The sequence below is a fragment of the Cucurbita pepo genome, chromosome 20, assembly GCF_057944985.1.
Source record: "Cucurbita pepo subsp. pepo isolate OVF chromosome 20, ASM5794498v1, whole genome shotgun sequence".
Classification (NCBI taxonomy): domain Eukaryota; kingdom Viridiplantae; phylum Streptophyta; class Magnoliopsida; order Cucurbitales; family Cucurbitaceae; genus Cucurbita; species Cucurbita pepo.
Genome location: NC_141817.1, coordinates 3,359,198 through 3,379,636, shown reverse-complemented (window position 1 = coordinate 3,379,636; position 20,439 = coordinate 3,359,198). Strand labels below are relative to the sequence as shown.

The 20,439-nt window shown below is 36.6% G+C and overlaps 2 protein-coding genes across 5 annotated transcripts; both read right to left on the bottom strand.

The window, feature by feature from the left end:
* Window positions 1–860: 860 nt before the first annotated feature.
* Window positions 861–9,071, bottom strand: LOC111783548 (6-phosphogluconate dehydrogenase family protein). 3 transcript variants are annotated; one of them, XM_023664472.2, is made up of 10 exons: window positions 8,723–9,071; window positions 8,124–8,212; window positions 7,733–7,847; window positions 5,099–5,249; window positions 4,652–4,734; window positions 3,383–3,478; window positions 2,562–2,704; window positions 2,007–2,091; window positions 1,337–1,416; window positions 861–1,109 (listed from the first exon to the last, which is right to left on the bottom strand). In XM_023664472.2, the coding sequence occupies exons 1-10, from the start codon at window positions 8,852–8,854 to the stop codon at window positions 1,022–1,024; spliced, it is 1,062 nt and encodes a 353-aa protein (XP_023520240.2). In that variant the 5' UTR covers window positions 8,855–9,071; the 3' UTR covers window positions 861–1,021. The 3 variants fall into 3 exon arrangements, with proteins under 3 accessions (XP_023520240.2, XP_023520241.2, XP_023520242.2); XM_023664473.2 differs by lacking the exon at window positions 8,124–8,212 and having other exon boundaries at window positions 8,723–9,069; XM_023664474.2 differs by lacking the exon at window positions 8,723–9,071 and having other exon boundaries at window positions 8,119–8,218.
* Window positions 9,072–10,003: 932 nt separating this feature from the next.
* On the bottom strand, window positions 10,004–14,223 carry LOC111783217 (LRR receptor-like serine/threonine-protein kinase GHR1). 2 transcript variants are annotated; one of them, XM_023664120.2, is made up of 4 exons: window positions 13,922–14,223; window positions 12,522–13,726; window positions 10,876–12,423; window positions 10,004–10,793 (listed from the first exon to the last, which is right to left on the bottom strand). In XM_023664120.2, the coding sequence occupies exons 2-4, from the start codon at window positions 13,579–13,581 to the stop codon at window positions 10,210–10,212; spliced, it is 3,192 nt and encodes a 1,063-aa protein (XP_023519888.1). In that variant the 5' UTR covers window positions 13,582–13,726; window positions 13,922–14,223; the 3' UTR covers window positions 10,004–10,209. The 2 variants fall into 2 exon arrangements, with proteins under 2 accessions (XP_023519888.1, XP_023519887.1); XM_023664119.2 differs by having other exon boundaries at window positions 12,522–14,223.
* Between the last annotated feature and the right edge of the window lie 6,216 nt (window positions 14,224–20,439).

Here is a 20,439-nt window from a genome sequence, read left to right as displayed (position 1 = left end):
GCTAAATCGATATGATATTAATTTTCAACTTAATTATATTAAAATAACATAAATACATGTTGGTCTCATTTTTAATTTAGTTATTTTAAAATAAATGAATTATATTTGTATTTTATCAAATTTAAATCATAAAAACCTCCTAAGTTTCCCTGTGTTCTAACTCTAATTTTTTAATGAAGTATTTTTTACTTATTTGACTAATGACACCTAACAAAATTTATGAAAATTTTACAAAAAAAAAAAAAAAAAAAAGAAAAGAAACATAGTTGGTTTTATAATATTGTTCCTTTTGTGTAAATATAAAATCCCAAAACTTCATGAAACAATTTGAAAAATATTTGCAACAAACATAGTTCAAACTACTTTATAAAATATTAAACTTTGAGGAAAAAAAAAAAAAAATATATATATATATATATCTATATCCACAAAGACACGGTAAAATGAATCACGAACATGGTTGGGGCAGCTGTGTTACATAAAATCGGTCAAAAACATTGATATGCAATTCAAAAACAAATTATCACAACACAAAATTGAAGATAAAAAAATAATAATAATAACCAAAACCTAGCTAAACTCGACCCTGCACTTCAAACATGAGTTTAAAAATCTCCGGGATTTCTAATTCAAGCCAATTAACTCCGAAACTCGAAGGTCCTTGATTTCGAACCAGTGTCTTTCGTCTAAAAATGGTGAAAAAAAAAGGTTGAGACTTGAGAATTAAACAATAGTCTCTCATCCATTTATCAGAAATACTGCATTGTGTTTTATTGTTATAGTTTATCCTCTCCATTAGCCATTTTCAAATGTTTGCCTTCCCACTTTGATTTATCCTCTTTCTATGAAAAAAACTAACATTCAGAAGAATATTGCATTAAAACCCCAAAAGAACTACATAATTTATTCTTCCCTTTTATTTTCTGGTTCGTGTTACTTCTACAAGTACCATGGTTCATTTCGTCAAGAGTAGTGGATGATTGTACTCAATGGGCACAACTTGAATGTGACACAAATCAGGTTATAACTCGTCGTCACCGGAGTAAAAATGACGAAACACACCAGAGAAGTCCTTGTTTTCATATCCACCCTCGCATAGCTTTTTGTATCTGACAAATGAAGAGTTTAAACGTAATAACATTCACATGGGATCAAGATTGTAGAAGAAAGCAAGATAAAAAATAAAAAAAATAAAAAAAAAGGGTTACCCATTTATGAAAGTTGGAATGTTAGTGTAATAATTTTTGTAGTTAAAGGTGGTTTAGGCAATTTGCACTAAAAAGGAGAGAATAAAATAAGTTCTTCCCCCCCCCCCCCCCCCCCCCCCCAAACTTACATCTCTTGCGCCTGGGAGGTCAGTGGATGTTCGAGGCCAATTTCACTAGCTGATGCTGCTGCAAGGTTTAGATCTTTAGCCTGCGTTGAACAAGAAATCAGAGCAAGATTTTCAGACCAGTGAAGAAAGCTCTAGTTAAATAAATACATAAATTTTTAAATTTTTTTCAGAATCTGATTGTAGTCAAAAAGTGATTTTTGAAGAGTTTCAAAACACTAAAATACACCTAATGCTCTTTATAAATAATATTTCATTGAAAAGCACTACTATTAAAATCTTCGAAATCATTCTAAACTGGGTCAAATTCCACATATTTGTGGCAGATACCGGAGTTTCTGAGGTTTATAAAAGCACAAGCTCAAAACTGGCAAACCTCTCTTAAATTTAAGAGTACATAGACTTGTAATTTATCTTCTTTTGAGTCTATTCTCATCGATCCAAGCCATCATAGTTCCATATAAGAGAGCAGCTTAATTAGTGAAGACTGATGTTTAGCATAATTAATCAGAAAGGTCTCTAACGGTGTGGGCCAGTTTATTTTCTCCTTGTTCAAGAAAACAGATTGGAAATGGTTTTCAACATAAAAATGAAGCATCCTTCGAGCCATAAACTTACTAAAAAGCACTGAAGCATACGATTTCAGGGATATAAACAGGTTTGAATGACTAACCATAAGCTTTGATGCAAATCCACCATCATAATCACTCGCAGAGGGCACCTTCTCCATCACCCCAGGAACTGGATTGTAACTTTCACTTTGTATGCAATTATCCAACATTAATTTGCAGTAAGAAACCGAGTTTTAAAATGTATAAGGGCACAAAAAAGGGAGTCCAAACACTGACTAAAGGAACGGACTTCAATCCTTGACGATTAAACCAACCTCAAATTACTCAGCATTGATCAACTTTCATGAATAGAGAAGGTTTACCATGAGGAAAGAAATAACAATTTGATCTTTTTATTCCTCCAAAACGCTATTAAACCAGGAACTTTAAATTTAAGATATATTTCAGTTCGTAAATTCACAGACAAATTTCAATCATCCAATGCCTAGACTGATGATTAAAAAAACTATGAATCAAAATAGCAACATTAATTGTATAGTCCAGGCATGTCAGCAAACTTGCTGCAACTGGGCCATCATGAAACAAATAAGAATTTTTTAAGTTGAATCTGCGGGGATGGAAATATTACTATGATCTCATTAGAGTAACATACATACCTACTCCAACAGCGAGCACTTGATGAATTTAATACTTTGGTTAGAGTTTTTGCAGAAATCCCAAGAGACTGGCCTAGAGCCAAAGCTTCTGAAACACCAAGCATACTCACAGCCATTGCTAAGTTGTTGCAAATCTTTGCTGCCTATGATAGAACAATATTACAAGTATCAGAGTCGGGCAACAGATCCTCTGAGAATGACATTATACCACATGTTACAAAAGTTGAAATCATACTTGATGGAAAATTAGGTAAAAAGTCTGTAAATGATCGAGATGATTAAGGATAAAGAAAGCCACTCCAAGTTATACCATTTTAGTTGGTGGTTTGAAGTTTCATACCTAACAAACTTCGATTTTCAAAAAATGAATGAGCATTACAACAAAAGAGAACATCTTTAGGCTGATCAAGTCTCCCTTAAATAGAGAGAACATGGCATCTACTGGTGGAACTTTGACAAATAATGGCCATTTTGTTGACTTTTCCAAACTATATATGTATAAATATACATTTTTATACCATGGAAGAGTCATTTTTGTTATCACGCTAAACCAGAAGGATTTGTTTTGCATTTAAGGCAATATACGTTTGCAAAGCAAACAAGCCACCTATGACATTTTATTCAAATAATCAAGTAATCATGAATCATGATGTGAGACCAAGTGCGCGAAACTAGTTTTCTCACTTATTAAGCGACTGCAAAATACCTATATTTAGTATGTCATCAAGACCAAACGCTGTAGCTACAATCATTTATAGAACTCACACCGCTTAAATCACCAGAGATCACAAACTTATAACAAAAGAAGAAATGAAACTTACCGAACCATTTCCAGCTCCACCACAATAAACTGAACTTTTGCCCATTGAAAGGAACAATGTTTTTGCAGCATTGTAAGATTCCTCAGGACCACCAACCTGAGGAGGATATGTTATCTTGTAGTCAGAAATTGACGTAGGTTGAAAAAAGAATACGAAGTTGATAAAGAAAAATAACGAAGACGAGACAAACCTAGAGACTAGAATCCAATTAGAAATAAGATCCAAATTGTAAAAGCCACAAAAATTTTGTGGCCATTGAAACAATTGTTCTCTTTTAAGCAGTTGCTTCCATTTCTGTTATTGAAAAAATAAAGCTACTTATTGTAATAACACTTAGAATTTCCCTCCTGCTTCATAAAAGGCTATTAAACGAGTCTCAAGTTCTGGTGTGATGTCCCACCCCCCTGGTCAGAACTGCTATGTCATATAATTGTAATAGAAGCTGGTTTCTTAAAATAGAAGTAAGAAGAAGAGCTAGCAGCACAAACAATAAATGCACACATCCACGAACAGGAGGGGTAGACTAGTATTCGACCAATCTACTGGTAAAAATTTGCATAACAACTCTTCAGTTAGTTATCATAAAAGAAGAGGTGGCATTACTTTCATATTGAGAATCCCGAAAGCATAAAGATCACTTGTACCCAAACTAGTAAATGTTTAGGTCAACAAAAAACTTCCTGTTAACAGACCAAATTTTCTATATAAATGAAAAATTGACCACACGATCCGCTCTTGGATGGCTGACACAAGAAGCCTCCTATTTAGAGGGGCAATAAACCAAAAACCTCCCACAGCTTCTCCCTGCGGTGAACCATTATTCATGTTCATTACTCTACTTTATCAGTCATGGTATAACAACCAAATCAGATTATTTAAATGACAATACAAGAAAAAAGGGTTTATTACTAAGAAAAGAGTGGACCCATATTAAAACTAGAGTAGCAAAAGACTGTAAATTCAGAACCATTGAGTGCTAGCCAAGGCATCATGTTATCAATTTTTTCTTTGCCAATTGCATTGCCGTCATAAAAGATTACCACGTTCTACATCATGCAAGTTTCAGCAGGTCCAGGGGATTTGTCTAATGTCTCTATGTTCATTCCTTTCACACTTCAAGAACTTGTAAATTAATGAAACTAGATAAACATGACAATATTCCATACTATTTCCGTAAGCAGCATCTGCTTCTTTTGAATCAAAGTGGCAAAAAATTCCATCGAAATACAACACATACAAAGTTACCAGAGGCTTAAAATGAAATCATACCATGAACGTAAGTGTCCCAGCATCAGCAGCTAGAACCCCTCCAGATACAGGGGCGTCCAACATGACAGGGTTTTCCCAAGAATCTGCAAATAAAATCAGTGACGAGATACAATGAATACACATAATTGCGGACTCAGAGATTGGGTTTTTGTTTAATGATGGCTGGTTCGTTGAATTATGAGAAAATAGAAGCACAAATGATTATAATAAAGAACATAATATTATGGACTAAGAAAACAGAACATTATGTATTAAAAGAAAACAAATCAGATAGAAAATCAGTCATGGTGTCAGTGATTGTCATAAATATGCAACCTCTCTTCCATTTATTTCCTCGCCTTGCCTACTCAACTTGAAACCAACTCCTAATCTAAAAGTAAAAATAAGAACTCTCGATTATTGTTGTTAGGAATTAGGCCCTCAATTCTTTGATTCAAAACCAGGTACCTCTCTTTTCCTTTAAAATACGGCTGGATACAATTGCTGAAAGCTCTCTTGATGTTCGTGGATCAATGGTGGAGGAGTCTATTAATAACCACGGCCTTAGATGATAGCCACCATGAAGCAAACCATGTGAACCATTATACACTTCAAGCACCTACACGCACAAATTAGAATATTTATTGTTTTATAAAGTAGCTGACTATTAGACCACCATGGCTCCAAGCGAATAAAAAGAATACTAAGGATGATATCTATCATTGAACTGATAATATCTTTAAACTATTTCTTTGGCATTCAAAGTCGAATTCATTAACCCTCTATCTTTCAAGCTATCTAACTCGCCTATTTTGTCTTGGATATGACGTTTGGAATCTTACACTCTGCCAAACTCCTCCTTATTACACTTTTAGGAAGCCCTTTAACCTTTATCCTCTCTATAAGCATATAGCCCGACCAACCTTGGAAGAGCATAGAATTCCACCACAACTCAACTTTGGCTAAGAACTGCAAATGATCTAACGAAACATTTTCAAACCTAAAAGGGGAGGGCCCATTTGTTGTTACCCGAATCTAGCCAACTCCACCACTCTGAAGTGATCAACCCAACACTAGGAACTAGAAATCTGTCTAATAAGCATGGCTAAAAGAGCACCTCTGATAGTAGGTTAAGTGAAGTTACCATTTTTCATGGGAATATCTACAAGAATCAAATCCTCAATAAGAGTATTAAACTGTGACATGCTTCAGGTAATGCAGCACCCCCTCAAATTTTCAGAATCCATCTGACAACATTAAAATTCTCTCCTATACGCCAATGATTCATACTCAGGTCATAAAGATCACAAATCCCTTACCAAAACTTATCTCTACCCTTTGGTGTAGGACCATATAAGCCAGATATCTAACCGCTAAAACCATCAAAGCAAGCAATCTGAATGAAGATAAAGAAATCACCCAAAATTGAAATTGTCCTTCAGTGCCAATTGGACTATTAGATCCCAAGGTCTCAGAGAACCAAATTTTGATCACCAGGCAATTGATGCCATCATGAACTCTCCAAATATCCACTAGATTTGTCGAGGACCCATTTCCTTGCTTGTAAAAATGTTATCCGCCTCTAGCAAAAAGCCTTTGTGGGCTCCGACTTCTTTTACAATCAGCCAGTTACCATCTTCAAAAATACAAACCTAAGCCAAGAAAGAAGTCCCCCTATCTAATAATTTAATTTCAGAAGGAAGAAAGTCACATTAGTTACCTTAAACCTTTCCTGCAAACTCAAAGCAAACAATGATCCAATAAATCAAATCAGAATAATCCAAAAAACCTCCAAACGCATCTCCACAGCTTTAAATGTTTCCAGGCTCCAGAAGTGCAGGGGGATGTTTCTCAATTTAACCCAACTCCCTTAAGAAATGGCAACACTGGTTCGACCATGAATGAGGGGGCTCCAAGCTCTAACTTAATTGTCATAGGCCCAAAGGTGACCCACCCTTTATTGGTAACAAGAATACAAGCACACTCCACCAAAGGACATTTAAGGAGAGCTTTGTCAGGTTGAAAGTGATTTCAAGAACCTTACCCCAGCCATCGTGAAGGTCTCTTCGTGTAATCACTATGGTTTCTTCCCATTCAAGATGCCTCACATCTTCTCTGCTTGCTTCTTTTGTCGAGAAACCATGAGCCTCCCATACCTTCAAACTTTCATTTTTCCCATGTTTTCTTTAACCATTTTTCAAAGCCTCTACAAACGACACATTCTGAGAGATATATGGAGCCTTTTTCCTACCGATAAGAGAAATCTTGTGGTCTGTCTTCTTCTTAAAAAAAAAAAAAAAAAAAAAGTCACACAAAAGCGTTTTGAAAACTGTCCAACCTTTGAAGTCTTTGTTATAAAGGATGACCATGTTTCTCTTGCCCCCTGAACTCTAGACTTTGGTTAACTCTACGAAGCTGGCTCATCTGTTTGTCGTCCTTTGAAGCCAAATGAGGCTTCCGTTGTACTCCAATTTTCTAAAGAACTTTTGTGAGAGATGAGCACAGAGCAAGTCTTCCAGCGCGTCAACAATTGAGAGAACAACAATTTCTTTGATTGTAAATTCAAAGGAGCGTCTAATGTGTCATTCCATAATCTTGATGTACCTACCCTTTTTTTCTTGGACAAAAGAAATCGAGAAAACTTTATTTTCGAACTTCACCGTTTTCTTTTCCATTTTTATCGATCCCTTGTCTATGAGAAAGTTGCATTACAAATATGATTTCCCATCAATGGTAGATTAGAGTGGTGAGAGACAACGAGGGACAAGATTTCACTTAGAGAGAGAGAGAGTACTTCATCTCCAACATCCACATGATGAATCATCTATCAATATAATATAATTCTTCCTCCCCTCTCATGGTAATTGCATATGTATATTATACATCTCATAATAATCATCCTGTACATACCTAGAAGTGCTTAAATAAACCTATCATAGAACATAATGTTCGGACTTGAATGAAGGAGAATATAGCATAAGGTCAAAGCATAAAACATGCAAGTCACGACTCACAACCTAATAAAATAAATAAATAGACACTGCAGGTAACATGATTAAACCCCTTCAGGAGGAAAGGGAGAAAAAATAGGTCACAACTCACATGAGAAGGAGAGGGTAGCATTGTAATGACAACGTCAGAAGCTTCGGCAACTTCAAAAGGCGTTTCTTTGGTGGCAACTCCCATATCTGAGTACTTCTCCATGGTATTCCGGTTTCTAATAGAAAAGAATATGATGCCACAGTTAATGTGAGTAAAACCACTTTCAATTTTTTAATAAAAAAGTAGCAAAATGTTTTCCACAGAAAAATATATCAGATGCAATTCACCAAATCCATGCTTGTTTCCTACTGTATTCACTTCCGTCCAATCATGAGAACTTGTTTTTTGGAGCTTTTGCAAAGAAATTAAAACAAATTTCTGAAATAAAAGGACAGTTTATCAAAATCTTTACAATGGCCTTTAGTAGCATCAGAAGATTTAAGTACATTACATGTCATGTACAACCATTTTGTATCCAGCCTTTATTAGATTATTTGCCATTCTGGATCCCATATTTCCCAGTCCAATGAATCCAACACTCTGCAAAACATTATTAGAGACACTCTTTATAGTCTGAAAACATGTCAGAACGGAACGTGAAAGAAGATCAAATCCACATTTCCTAACTATTGAATTGAGGAGCCAGAAACAAAGAATTAATTAGCAGTAAGCCACATTTTATCGACTCAAAAAGTATATCTTGCGATAAGAAGTTGAGAGTGAGACTATGCTTAAATCACAGGAACTAAAGATTGAATTTGACTTAAATTTAATCCAATTATAGATATAAAAAACTTCAGGTTAAGTTTTCAATTAATCTGGTAATTGGAATAAAAAAAAAAAAAAAAAAAAAAAAAAAAAAGCATTCACTTAAACTTTGAAATGTTTCCAGCAGTTCAAACCGCAGATTTGCTAGTTCGTTGAATTCCATAAAAGACCGATCATCATTTGGCTCTACGGGCAAGAAATTACATTTCAGAGAGGGAGAATCTATCATAACAATTTTCTCAATACCACAAACAAATGATTCCGAAGATGAAAAGAACTTGCCTGGAACGAAGCCGAGGAATCAGCAGAGAAGAATCTACGTATAGAAGATGTCTCACTCTCAACCGCAAAAGGTTTAACATGAGATTTCCTCAGGTACTGCATGAAAGAAGTTCCGACTCTAGAAACCGCCATTGATGGCTCCTTCACGTCAGTTCACAGACGACGGAAGGAAGAAGAAGAAGAAGAAGAAATGATCACTGAAAAAATCACTTCAATCGTACACATCAAAAGCCTATAAAAGAATCTTTTCGATCAATAATTAAGAACTGATCCGTCCTCGCATTGGCTTTCCCTTCCTGCAAATTTACGACAGTGGCCTCGGCTTCTTCTCTGGATAGTGTTGATCCGACACGTCGTCGGGCGCCAAAGTGATGTATACAAAATAACTTGATTTTTAAGATAAGTTTTAATTATGATGTGCTTAATATTTCTAAATTTCCAATTCTACCCTCCATTCCAACTTTTAAAATTATTTGAAAAATACCTAGAGTATGGAGACTGTTGGATGAAAGTCCCATATCGACTAATTTAGGGAATGATCATAGGTTTATAATCAAGGAATACTATCTCCATAAGTATGAAGCCTTTTGGGGAAGCCCAAACCAAAGTCACCAGATCTTATACTCAAAGAGGACAATATCATACGATTGTGGAGAGTCGTGTTCATTTAACATGGTATCAGAGTTAAGGGGAGGTGGTGGATGAAAGTCCCACAACGGCTAATTTCTCCTGGGTTTATAACCAAGGATGAAAGTCCCACAACGGCTAATTTCTCCTGGGTTTATAACCAAGGAGAGCTTGTACTCAAAGTGGACAATATCGGACGCTTAGAATCATGCAAAATCTCGAACCCATAAACCCATAAATCTGCTAGTTTTAGTTCAACTATGAATCTCATGGAGAGTTCGATCCTGGCTCAGGATGAACGCTGGCGGCATGCTTAACACATGCCAAGTCGGACGGGAAGTGGTGTTTCCAGTGGCAGACGGGTGAGTAATGCGTAAGAACCTGCCCTTGGGAGGGGAACAACAGCTGGAAACGGCTGCTAATTCCTCATACGCTGTGGAGCAAAAGGAGGAATCCGCCCGAGGAGGGGCTCGCGTCCCATTAGCAAGGAGATAATGAAAGGTCATAGTATGGTCCATTCAGCTCTTCACATGAGCTGAAGTAGAATGATCCAAAACCAGTGGGATCAAGCATCTGAAGCCCATTTGGAACAAAGAAAGAACAGAACAAAACAAGCAAAACAAGACATAAATGTCTTGGTCTGTATTCACAAGGTCAAAGAAAACAGAACTCCTCGTATTCATCAAATCATGTTCTTTTTCTACAACAACTTTCAGGTCAATGAAAGAAACTGAGGGAATATGGAAGCAGTTCTTCCTTCATCTACCTCAGAAAATAGAACTAATCTAATTCAGAAATGAGAAGCTAATGAGACATTAAATTCCCATAAATATCAAAGCCAAACAAACTCCACCCTCTATCTATATGGACGAAAGTTCTTCGTATATAGTCTTGATACCTGGTCGTTCTGATACCGTTCGAATGCATCGTAAGCCTATACCAAGCACTTCTTTCATACCCTTCTCTGTGCCTGCTGCATTGCTCATTTCCGGTAACAATACGGTATCGAAACAGTCGGAGCCCCGCCCTTCGGCTACTCGTAAACGCACCCAATCTGTTAGATCGACTCCTCCTTCTTCACCGGAGATCACGTCACCAGCACATCTTCCAGTTAGAAGTTCCAAGAGAATCACTCCAAATGCATACACATCAGACTTGAAGGAGGGTTGTGGCTTCTTGGAAGCTGTCAACTCTGGGGCACGGTAACCTAAGACCCCAGCGTCGAGAATTTGTTCGATGGTGCCAGCATGAGTCATGAGGCGATGAAGGCAATAATCAGCAACGCGAGCATTCAGATCTGCTCCATCTAGTAGTACATTTGTTGCTTTAAGATTCCCGTGTGGAACGGCTCGATCGAAATGGAGATAGTTTAGGCCACGTGCTATGTCGACCGCGATCTTGAGCCTTTGAGCCCATGTCAATGGACCTTTTCTTCCCGGACGATCTGAAAAAAGTTACGTTAACTAGTTAGGCAGTGAAATATGTAGTTACAGCGGAATGGAAAAACGAATTAAGTCGAGAATTACCATATAGAAAGACTGCAAGATTTCCGGGCGAGATATAGTCCGAAAGAATGAGCTTCTCATGCTGTGTAGGTCCCCAGTAATACCCTCTCAATCCAACGACGTTCGGATGTCTGATATTCGCAAACTTTTTCGCCTCCTTAGCGAATTCCTTTCTCTGCTTCGCTACGCCTTCTCTCAACCACTTAACTGTCAAGAACATCCCACTCTCTAATGTTGCTCTGTAAGAAGTGCCATGGCTGCTCCTCCCCAACACTTCAGCAGGAGCTCTTGATAGTTCCTCTGGTGTCAATGAGATCGAGTCGTCGAGAAAATGAATTTCACCAGCCAAACGATCAGGTGATCTCACATCGAGTCTTGAAAGGTTTTCGGCAGTAAACGAGTCGCCTGATTCAGGTGACCAAGAGAAATGACTGTTTTTAGCTGGGGAGAAACCAGTGCCTGCAGCTAGTTTCTCGTCCGGGCTGATCATCTCAGATGACAACCCTTTCCTTGAAGTAACAAGATCCTCAGCTGAAACAACTAGATTGCTACCAACTCCAGTTCCTCCAATGCTCGAAGAGCTTAGAGAACTTCGTCTATGAACGTCCTTCGTCGTTGTAGCAAGCTCGGGTGGATTTTTCCTTCGTATGCAGATGTAATGAAAGAAGATAGCAAGGAGGATGATGATAACCAAAGCAATCACACATGAGACAATTATGATTACTTTTACAATTGTGTTCATTTTCTTTCTCCTCGATGTATCGTCTGGATTATCGTTCGATCCAGGACTATTTGGAAGAATCAGTCTTGAATTTCCAGGATAGAACGCAGAACGTGGAAACTTTCTGAGATTTTCGGGGACGGTTCCTGAAAGATCATTAGATGAAGCATTGAAGTTCTGAATAGCACCCGACAAGTTGCCGGGAAGGGGACCTGTGAAATGATTCTGTGATATATCTAACGAGATCAACAAGCTCAGATCCGACATAGAAGTAGGCAACGATCCAGAAAAATTGTTTCCAGCAATATTCAGCATTGTAAGGCCAGTTAAAGATGTAAATTGATCAGGAAAATAGCCACCGAGTTGATTATCAGAAAGATCGAGAATCTCAAGGTTCGCTCGACCCGGGGAAGGAAGCAAGAACTTAACAGCACCACTGAGTAAATTATTTTCCAGATGGAGCTCTTCCAAAGTGGACATTGTGAGCAAATCAGTCAACAAAGGTCCATCAAACTGGTTATAGCTCAGATCAAGGACTCGAAGCTTCGGGTACTTGGTAATAGCACTCGGGAGCGAACTACTCAGAGTATTATGGGACAAGTTTAGGAAATTTAACCGCAAGAACTGTGGAGTTACCTCGGGGATCGGCCCTGTCAAAAGATTCTGACTGAGATCAAGAAACTCAATGTTCCCCCACTTTATCATCCTCGTTAAATTTCCCTCGAATTTGTTATTTGAGAGATCAAGCACGACACAACTTCCAGTCAGCAACGGAAGATCACCGGTAAGCTGATTTGACGACAGATTGAGGACGCGTAAGGTCGTTGACGTGATCATACTTACCGACCCTGAACGATAAACCAAAGAAGAACGACAAAAGGCTATGTTAAAGAACATAAGAAGCTAGTTATAATGTTAACTAATGTAGCTAGAATCAAGTTAGTACCTGACAGATTATTGGCACTCAAATCCAGTTCGGTAATAACCGAAGCGTCGCCTTTTAATAGGTTATTAGGTATATCGCCCGAAAATCTGTTGTTGCTCAGCTTCAAGATTTGGAGTTCATACACAAAACTAAAACCAGGCAGCTCTCCAGAGAGCTGATTGTAACTTAAATCCAATGTTTTTAAGTTTTCGAACAGCGATAACTCGCCTCCGTTGACCAATGATCCAGTAAGCTGGTTACGACTAAGATTTAAATACTTGATGGTATCAGAAAGTCGAGGCAAAAACTTCCCGTGCTCCGTGTCGGAGCTCGTTAGCATGTTGCTACTGAAGTCAACATGAGTGGCACCAGAAAGCATGAAAAATTCAACATCTAGTGTGCCAACAAGCATATTACCATGCAAATCAAGCACCTTAAGATCTGAAATGAGATCAAATCCCTTGGGAATACTCTTAGTAAAGCCATTGAGAGACAGATCTAGATATACCAAGTTTGTCAGCTTAGTCAATGCAGTAGGCAACGGGCCAGAAAACGAGTTACGACTCAAATCCAACGATCGGATTGATTGAAGACCAACAATTGGATCGATACTACCCGAGAAGTTATTGCCAGCCAATGATAAGTTTTGCAAGCTTGTTAACTTACCAATCTCCTGTGGTAAAGATGAATCAAAAAGGTTATTCGAGATATCAAGAAACTCTAAGCTTTGAAACTCGGCTATATTGTCCGGGAACTTCCCCGTTATCGAGTTATTCGACAAGGAAAGCTTCGCAAGCTTCGTGAGATTCGAAAACACATTCAAATCTACATCAGCTGAAAGGCCTAAATTATCCAACACCACTCCAGCAACACTTCCACTGTTGCAAACAATGCCATTCCAAGAAGAAGGACAGCCATCAAAATCAATAGACTCCTCATTCCACGAGCTAACTACAAAGCCTGTCGGGTCATGCTTGATACCCTTCTTGAACTCGAGCAGAGCCAAGATGTCTTGTGAAGGGAGCTGAGCCATAGCAGAAACAAGCAAAAGGGACAACACCAAAACCCACATGGCCCTCATTTCACTGCTCAGCTCACTAAGCAAAAGAACCAACAAAAAGGGCAAATCCAAGACAGCTCCTAAGCTTTAGATTCTTACAGACAACGAGCTCAAACCCAGAATTTCACCAATGAACCAAATAACATAGAACAGCCATACCCAATACCTAAACAAGCAAAATAAACAACACAAGCCGTGTAGCTTCAGAGATTAAGCACAGAAAACGCTGCATTTTCCTCACAAAAACGAAAAAACCCTTTTACAGAGCAATGCAGGCACACCCTTTACCAATACCCACAACAAAAAGACAAAAACATGGAACATCAGAGAAACAAAAGAGTATTACAAAGCAACTCCATACCTTTTCTCACAACCCTGAAACACAGAACATTGAGCATAGAAAACCCAGGAAGAAGAAGGAAATGGGTGTCCAAATAAAGAACAGGACAGCATTAAAGAAGATGGGGGCAAGATATTCAGGCACCCAAAAACCCTAAAAGAAGTGACATTGAGCTGAGTGTAGAGAGTAGAGGAAGTTGAGTTGTTTGTTTAATGGAGGGCGTAGGCGACTGCTCAAAACAAAGAAAAAATGACTTTATCCGTTCATTCACACGCCCTGTTTACTCAAGCGAGTGCATGTGAGTGACCCAAACAAGAACCCCACCGCGCTTCAGCATTCAAAGGAAAAAGAATTCATGGGGAAAATCAAATTAAAAATAAATAAACAAATAAAACCCCTTAATTTAGATTCCTTCTTTTGAGGTGGTGCAGTGGCAGCTCAGCAGACAGCAAACATTAGAGTACGCGGGAAAGTGCTGTATTTTTTCGTGGATAAATGGAGCATTTAACCGCCAACGATGAAAATGGAGGGTATCCAATTTTTTGGGAAAATAATCATGGGTTATTGTTTATAATTTAAATTTTAAAAAATAAAAGATAATTAAATTATTCTCGATCGAGTGACACCTGTCGTGAAATTACAAATCCAACTCTCGAAAGTCGAACCTATACAAAACCAAATAAACGTTTATGTTTTTTTGTTTTTTTGTTTTTTTTTGTCAATCGTCTTATGAATGATGAAAGTAACACTAATGGTAGTGCGGAAGGGGATAGATTCTGCTAATGGCAATTTGGAAAATCTTGTGCATGTGTGATGCGAGTGGACTACAAATTGAGCTAAAGATTGACACTATTAGACGAACACGACTCTCCACAATAATATGATATTGTCCACTTTGAGCATAAGCTCTCATGGCTTTGTTTTGGGCTTCCCCAAAAAGCCTCAAACCAATGGAGTTAGTATTCTTTGTTTATAAACCTATGATCATTCCCTAAATTAGCGGTAGGACTTTCATCATCCAACAGACACTAAATAAAAAAGAACAATTAAATAACAATGGACCACTAGAATCTTGCACTTTAGATATAATTTTCATAAGAAGCATGCGAGTGAAGATAAAAACATGTGAAAAAGACTCATGCTTGTAGCAATAGTCTTCGCTCTTGGACATGTTGAACAAGATGTACGAGAATGTTAGGTCATAAAATGATACCAAGAAGCACTTACAGATAAATGGGTAACATTGTCATGTCAAAATTCTTTATCGGGAATTATCTTGCTCGGATTTTGATTGAACAATCTAACAAACTTTGTCTCTCAAACAGGAGCTGGATCAGGATTTCCTTAGAAAAGTAGAGTGGAGAGGAAAGAAAAGATTCTCGATCGATAGGGAGATACACGAGAGATGCAACGGAATTAAGTGTTGTAGAAGATGCATGGGATATCGAGGTCATCAAGTAATGAAGATGGATTATAAATTATAGTTTGACTTTTATACATAAGACGAGTTTGAATATTAATATTATACGAAATTATGAAACTATAATGATTGAAAAACTCGGGATGTGATTAATGATGCTTCAAAAAGTAATAATGTAAATATAGTAATGTATTTATTTAATGCATGAAAATAACACTTACAAAAAAATGTCTTTTTTAATGATAAAATTCATTTATTATCTAAATTTGATTATATATATATATATATATTAATACTATTTTCTTCCAAATTAATTATTTGTAAATATATATTTTTCACGAATTATTGTCGCATTTATTGTAAAAGAAGTGCCATGTAGGATGGTGGGACCCACTAGTGCCTTTTGACTATGTCTTCTTTGCTGACTCATTCCCATTGGTCCAGACAGGAGAGAGGTGAAGTAGGTGCAAAATATAATTGTAGATTGAAAATTGGGACCCACCTTCAACCAGTTATAATAAGACACGTAGACTAATTTGTCTTTACTGTCCATTTACATCATGGGGCTGTAGTATGTGTAAGCATGGGAGAAATAAAGTGGTCCCCACTAAAAAAAGCGTAATTTAAAAAGCATTATAAAAATATAATAATTTAAAAAGATATATTACTATCTACCTATTTCAACATAAAAAATATTAAAAATTCTTTATTTATGAAATTTTAAATAATAAATTTTAATAATTTTATTTATTTGATTTTAATAGTAGTAATAATTATATATCATATCTTAAAATTAACCATATATATGACATCTATTTTACCGGTCTTAGGGCTCTATACAATAAATAATTTACTTTTTTTTTTTCTATAATTTTTAAAATTTTAAATTTATTGTTAATAAATGATGAAATGAGATTAAAGGTAAATTATGTTAGAATTGAGTAGAATGTTAGTTTGAATTAGTCAAGATATTCGTAATTAGTTAATATTTGGAGAATATATTAGTTATAGAATATAACGGTAATCATTAATATTTATCACTATATATTTTATTTTATTCTAAAAATTGAGTTTATTTATAGGTATTAGTTGGTAGCTTGTATCCTATTCAAACAGTGTCAACATCAATGAAAATTGAACCTTCAATCCCAATTACATTTCTCATTTTTTATTGTTTCCAGAATAATAATATTTTCAGATTTATTCACACTTTTGAGTGATAGATATTGTGTCAAAATTAAAGTAGAACGTGACATCGAGATATTAGAAATTTTATTTCGAGCATTAAAACAGTAGACAAATGGAAGAACATTTTCGAGTTGTCTTACCTCACTCGATATCCGGTGCTCAATTTGTCTTGCCTCATCTTTTTAGATACTCACAATTTCGTAAATAACCCATAAGTAAATTACGGCATTTAATTATTATATAATGCATTATGTTTCTAAATTTTGTAATATTACGTCATATTTACATTAACATACTAATTTAATGATTTTATTTTGAATTAAAATATTTGGTTGAAATATATCCACTTGTCAATGTTAAAATACAAGAATAAAAACACCCACTAACAATGGGGACCAACTTTTATATTAAGAGCCAAAAACAATAAAGGTAGTGACAACACTTCACCAAAAAAAAAAGAAAAAACACAAAAATTGTTATATTACGTGTAATATAAAAATATTTTTGGAATAAATTGGATTTAGAGACAATTATTTTATAATCTAAAGGATATTAAAAATGGTTAAAAGACCATTTTGGCCTTGTATTATGTAATATCGTGATCGTGGATAAGACAACAAGGTCAGCTACGACTGGTTTGTTGTATTTAAAATTTATTGTTATTAATGCGTTTGAATTTTAATTAAATGGTAAAAACAAAAGCAATTATTTTTTAGTTTTTAAAGTTCAACTTAGCTTTCGAAAATATTAAATATTGACAACAAAATCGGGAGGTTATAGATGGAATTAGAGATATTACTGTCTCATCTCTCGTTGTAATTCTATCACACATAATTTTTCATTTATTATTTCACGGATTAAGTATATTATAAATTCATTTTGTGATTATATATATGATGTCTCACATTGGTTGGGAATGATAACAAAACATCCAGGGTGTAAAAATCTTTCCCTAACCGACATGCTTAAAGTCTTGAGGGAAAGCCTAAAAGGTAAAGCCAAAAGAGAACAATATTTGGTAGCGGTGGATTTGAGCCGTTACAAATGGTATCAGAGCTAGACACCGAATTATGTGTCACTGAGGAGGTTGTTCCCCAAAGGGGGTAGATACGAGACGGTGTGCCAGTAAGGACACTGAGCCCCAAAGGGAGTGGATTTGGCAGGAGTCCCACATTGATTGGAGAAAGGAAATAGTGCCAGCGAGGACGCTGGGCCTCGAAGGGAGGTGGATTGTGATGTCTCACATTGGTTGGGGAGGAGAACAAAACACCATTTATAAGGGTGTGGAAACCTTACCCTGGTAGACTGCATTTTAAAGCCTTGAGGGGAAGCTGGAAAGGTAGAGCCCAAATAGGACAATATCTACTAGTGGTAGATCTGAGCCATTACAAATAGTATCAGAGCCAGACACCAGACTATGTGCCAACGAGGAGGCTGTTCCCCAAAGGGAGTAGACACGAGACGGTGTGCAAGTAAAGACACTAGGCCTCGAAGGGGGGTGGATTGTGATGTCCCAAATTGGTTGGAGAGGAGAACAAAACACCTTTTATAAAGATGTGAAAAGCGTTAAGGAGAAGCCCGAAAGGTAAAACCCAAAGAGGACAATATCTGTTAGAGTGGATCTGGGCCGTTACAATATATATATATATATATTATACATAAAAAGTGAGGATTTGGGTGAGGTCGAGGTACGGGATACGATCCTCATTTTCATCTCAATTAAGCTAACATAGTGAAATCTTTCTTCACTCCCTCCTTCGTGTTATGTTCAAACAGGGATTCTACGCCTTGTTTAAGCTGAATCTCAATAGAATTCCGACCCATAGTTTAAATAAACATCTCTTTGGCGATGTATGGAATATTCCACCAAATGGTGGGTTTGGGTGTAAAGCTAAAGTGTGGAGACCCCTTTCTTTCCCTTTAATTCATTCGTTACAAAGCTGTCGGCTTGTTTTTAATAAAGCCATTACCCACACGGCAAAAGCCCCTTTCAAACATAAATAATAAATATTATATTTTTATATTTTTTTTCTTTTGTTTAAATATATTTTAGAAATTAAATTACTATTATCATTTTAAAAATAAGACTAATAAATAGATATGCATCGTTAGACGAACACGACTCTCCACAATGATATGATATTGTCTACTTGAGCATACCAATGGAGTTAGTATTCATCATTTATAAATCCATGACCATCCCCTAAATTAGCCGATGTGGGACTTTCATCATCCAACACCTCCCCTCGAACAAAGTGCGCCTCCCGTTAATCGACGCTCGACTCCTTTGGAGTCTTAGTCATTTTTTACTGCCTTCGAGGAGGCTTGGCTCCTTTTCTTTTGGAGTTCTTTGTTCGATATTTGAGAATTTACCAATCTATTGGCACGACTAAGTTTAGGGCATGACTCTGATACCATGTTAGACGAACACGACTCTCCACAATGGTACGATATTGTCCACTTTGAGCATAAGCTCTCCTGGCTTTGTTTTGGGCTTCCCCAAAATGCCTCATACCAATGGAGTTAGTATTCATCACTTATAAATCCATGATCATCCCCTAAATTAGCCGATGTAGGACTTTCATCATCCAACATGCATCACTTTCATACACATCGACCATGTATCACTTTTAGGAACATAAGTCCAAACGTGCATCATTTAGGGTTGCATCACTTTCATACACATCGATCCTGTATCACGTTTAGGAACATAAAGCCCAAACATGCATCATTTCGAAATTCATCACTTTCATACACATCGACCCTATATCACTTTTAGGCCACACAGAGCCCAAACGTGCATCATTTTGAGATTCATCACTTTCATACACATTGACCCTATATCACTTTTAGGCCACACAAAACCCAAACGTGCATCATTTTGAGATGCATCACTTCCATACACATTGACCCTATATCACTTTTAGGAACATAGAGCCCAAACGTGCATCATTTTGAAATTCGTCACTTTCATACACATTGACCCTATATCACTTTTAGGCTACACAGAGCCCAAACGTGTATCATTTCGAGACACATTACTCTCATACACATCGATCCTATATTACTTTTAGGCCACACAGAGCCCAAACGTGCATCATTTAGAGATTCATCACTTTCATACACATTGATCCTATATCACTTTTAGGCCACACAGAGCCCAAACGTGCATCATCTAGAGATACATCACTTTCATACACATCGACCCCTATATCTATTTTAAGAACACAGTGTCCAAACATCGAGCATACGACTAAAGCGGGAGATATTACAAATGGAATAATCAAACTCAACCTAAAAAAAGAATCATGTGAAGAGACATATAATAGCTTTTTAAAATAGGCATCAATACTTTTCATTAAAAAAGTATATATATCATTCCAATGCATAATGAAAGTCTCTTTCTCTCTCTCTTTTTCAAATCTTTTATATAATTCTATCACAACAAGTCAACCCAAAATGTTTAATGATTAGTACGGATCTCCCCAAATGAAAATTTATTCTTATTCGGGGTATTTTAGTCATTTACTAAATATTAGGTTTTTATATTTTTCCAACAATAAAGATATATTTTGTTATTTAATACTCCTAACCTTATAGCCTTGAAATTCAACTAGTCTCGTGGGCCCAACCGCCAAGCCCATTGGGCCACTGCCCGAGGGACCATGGTGGCAGGGTTGGTTAGTTTTAACCCACTATCGAAACATATCGAAACAAGTAAATAAAGTAAAAAGAACAAATTGAGAGGAGAGTTTCTTAGAATAGAAGAAACCGAAAAAACTTAAGCTCTATATTTTTTAATAATAGACCTAACCCTAAACCCTAAACCCTAAACAAGTTAATAACGGATGTTTATTGACTCACACGGTTAAAGCCCCGTATAAATAGAGGGACTAACCATATAAACATGGTAACAAAAACTCCCTTGTTC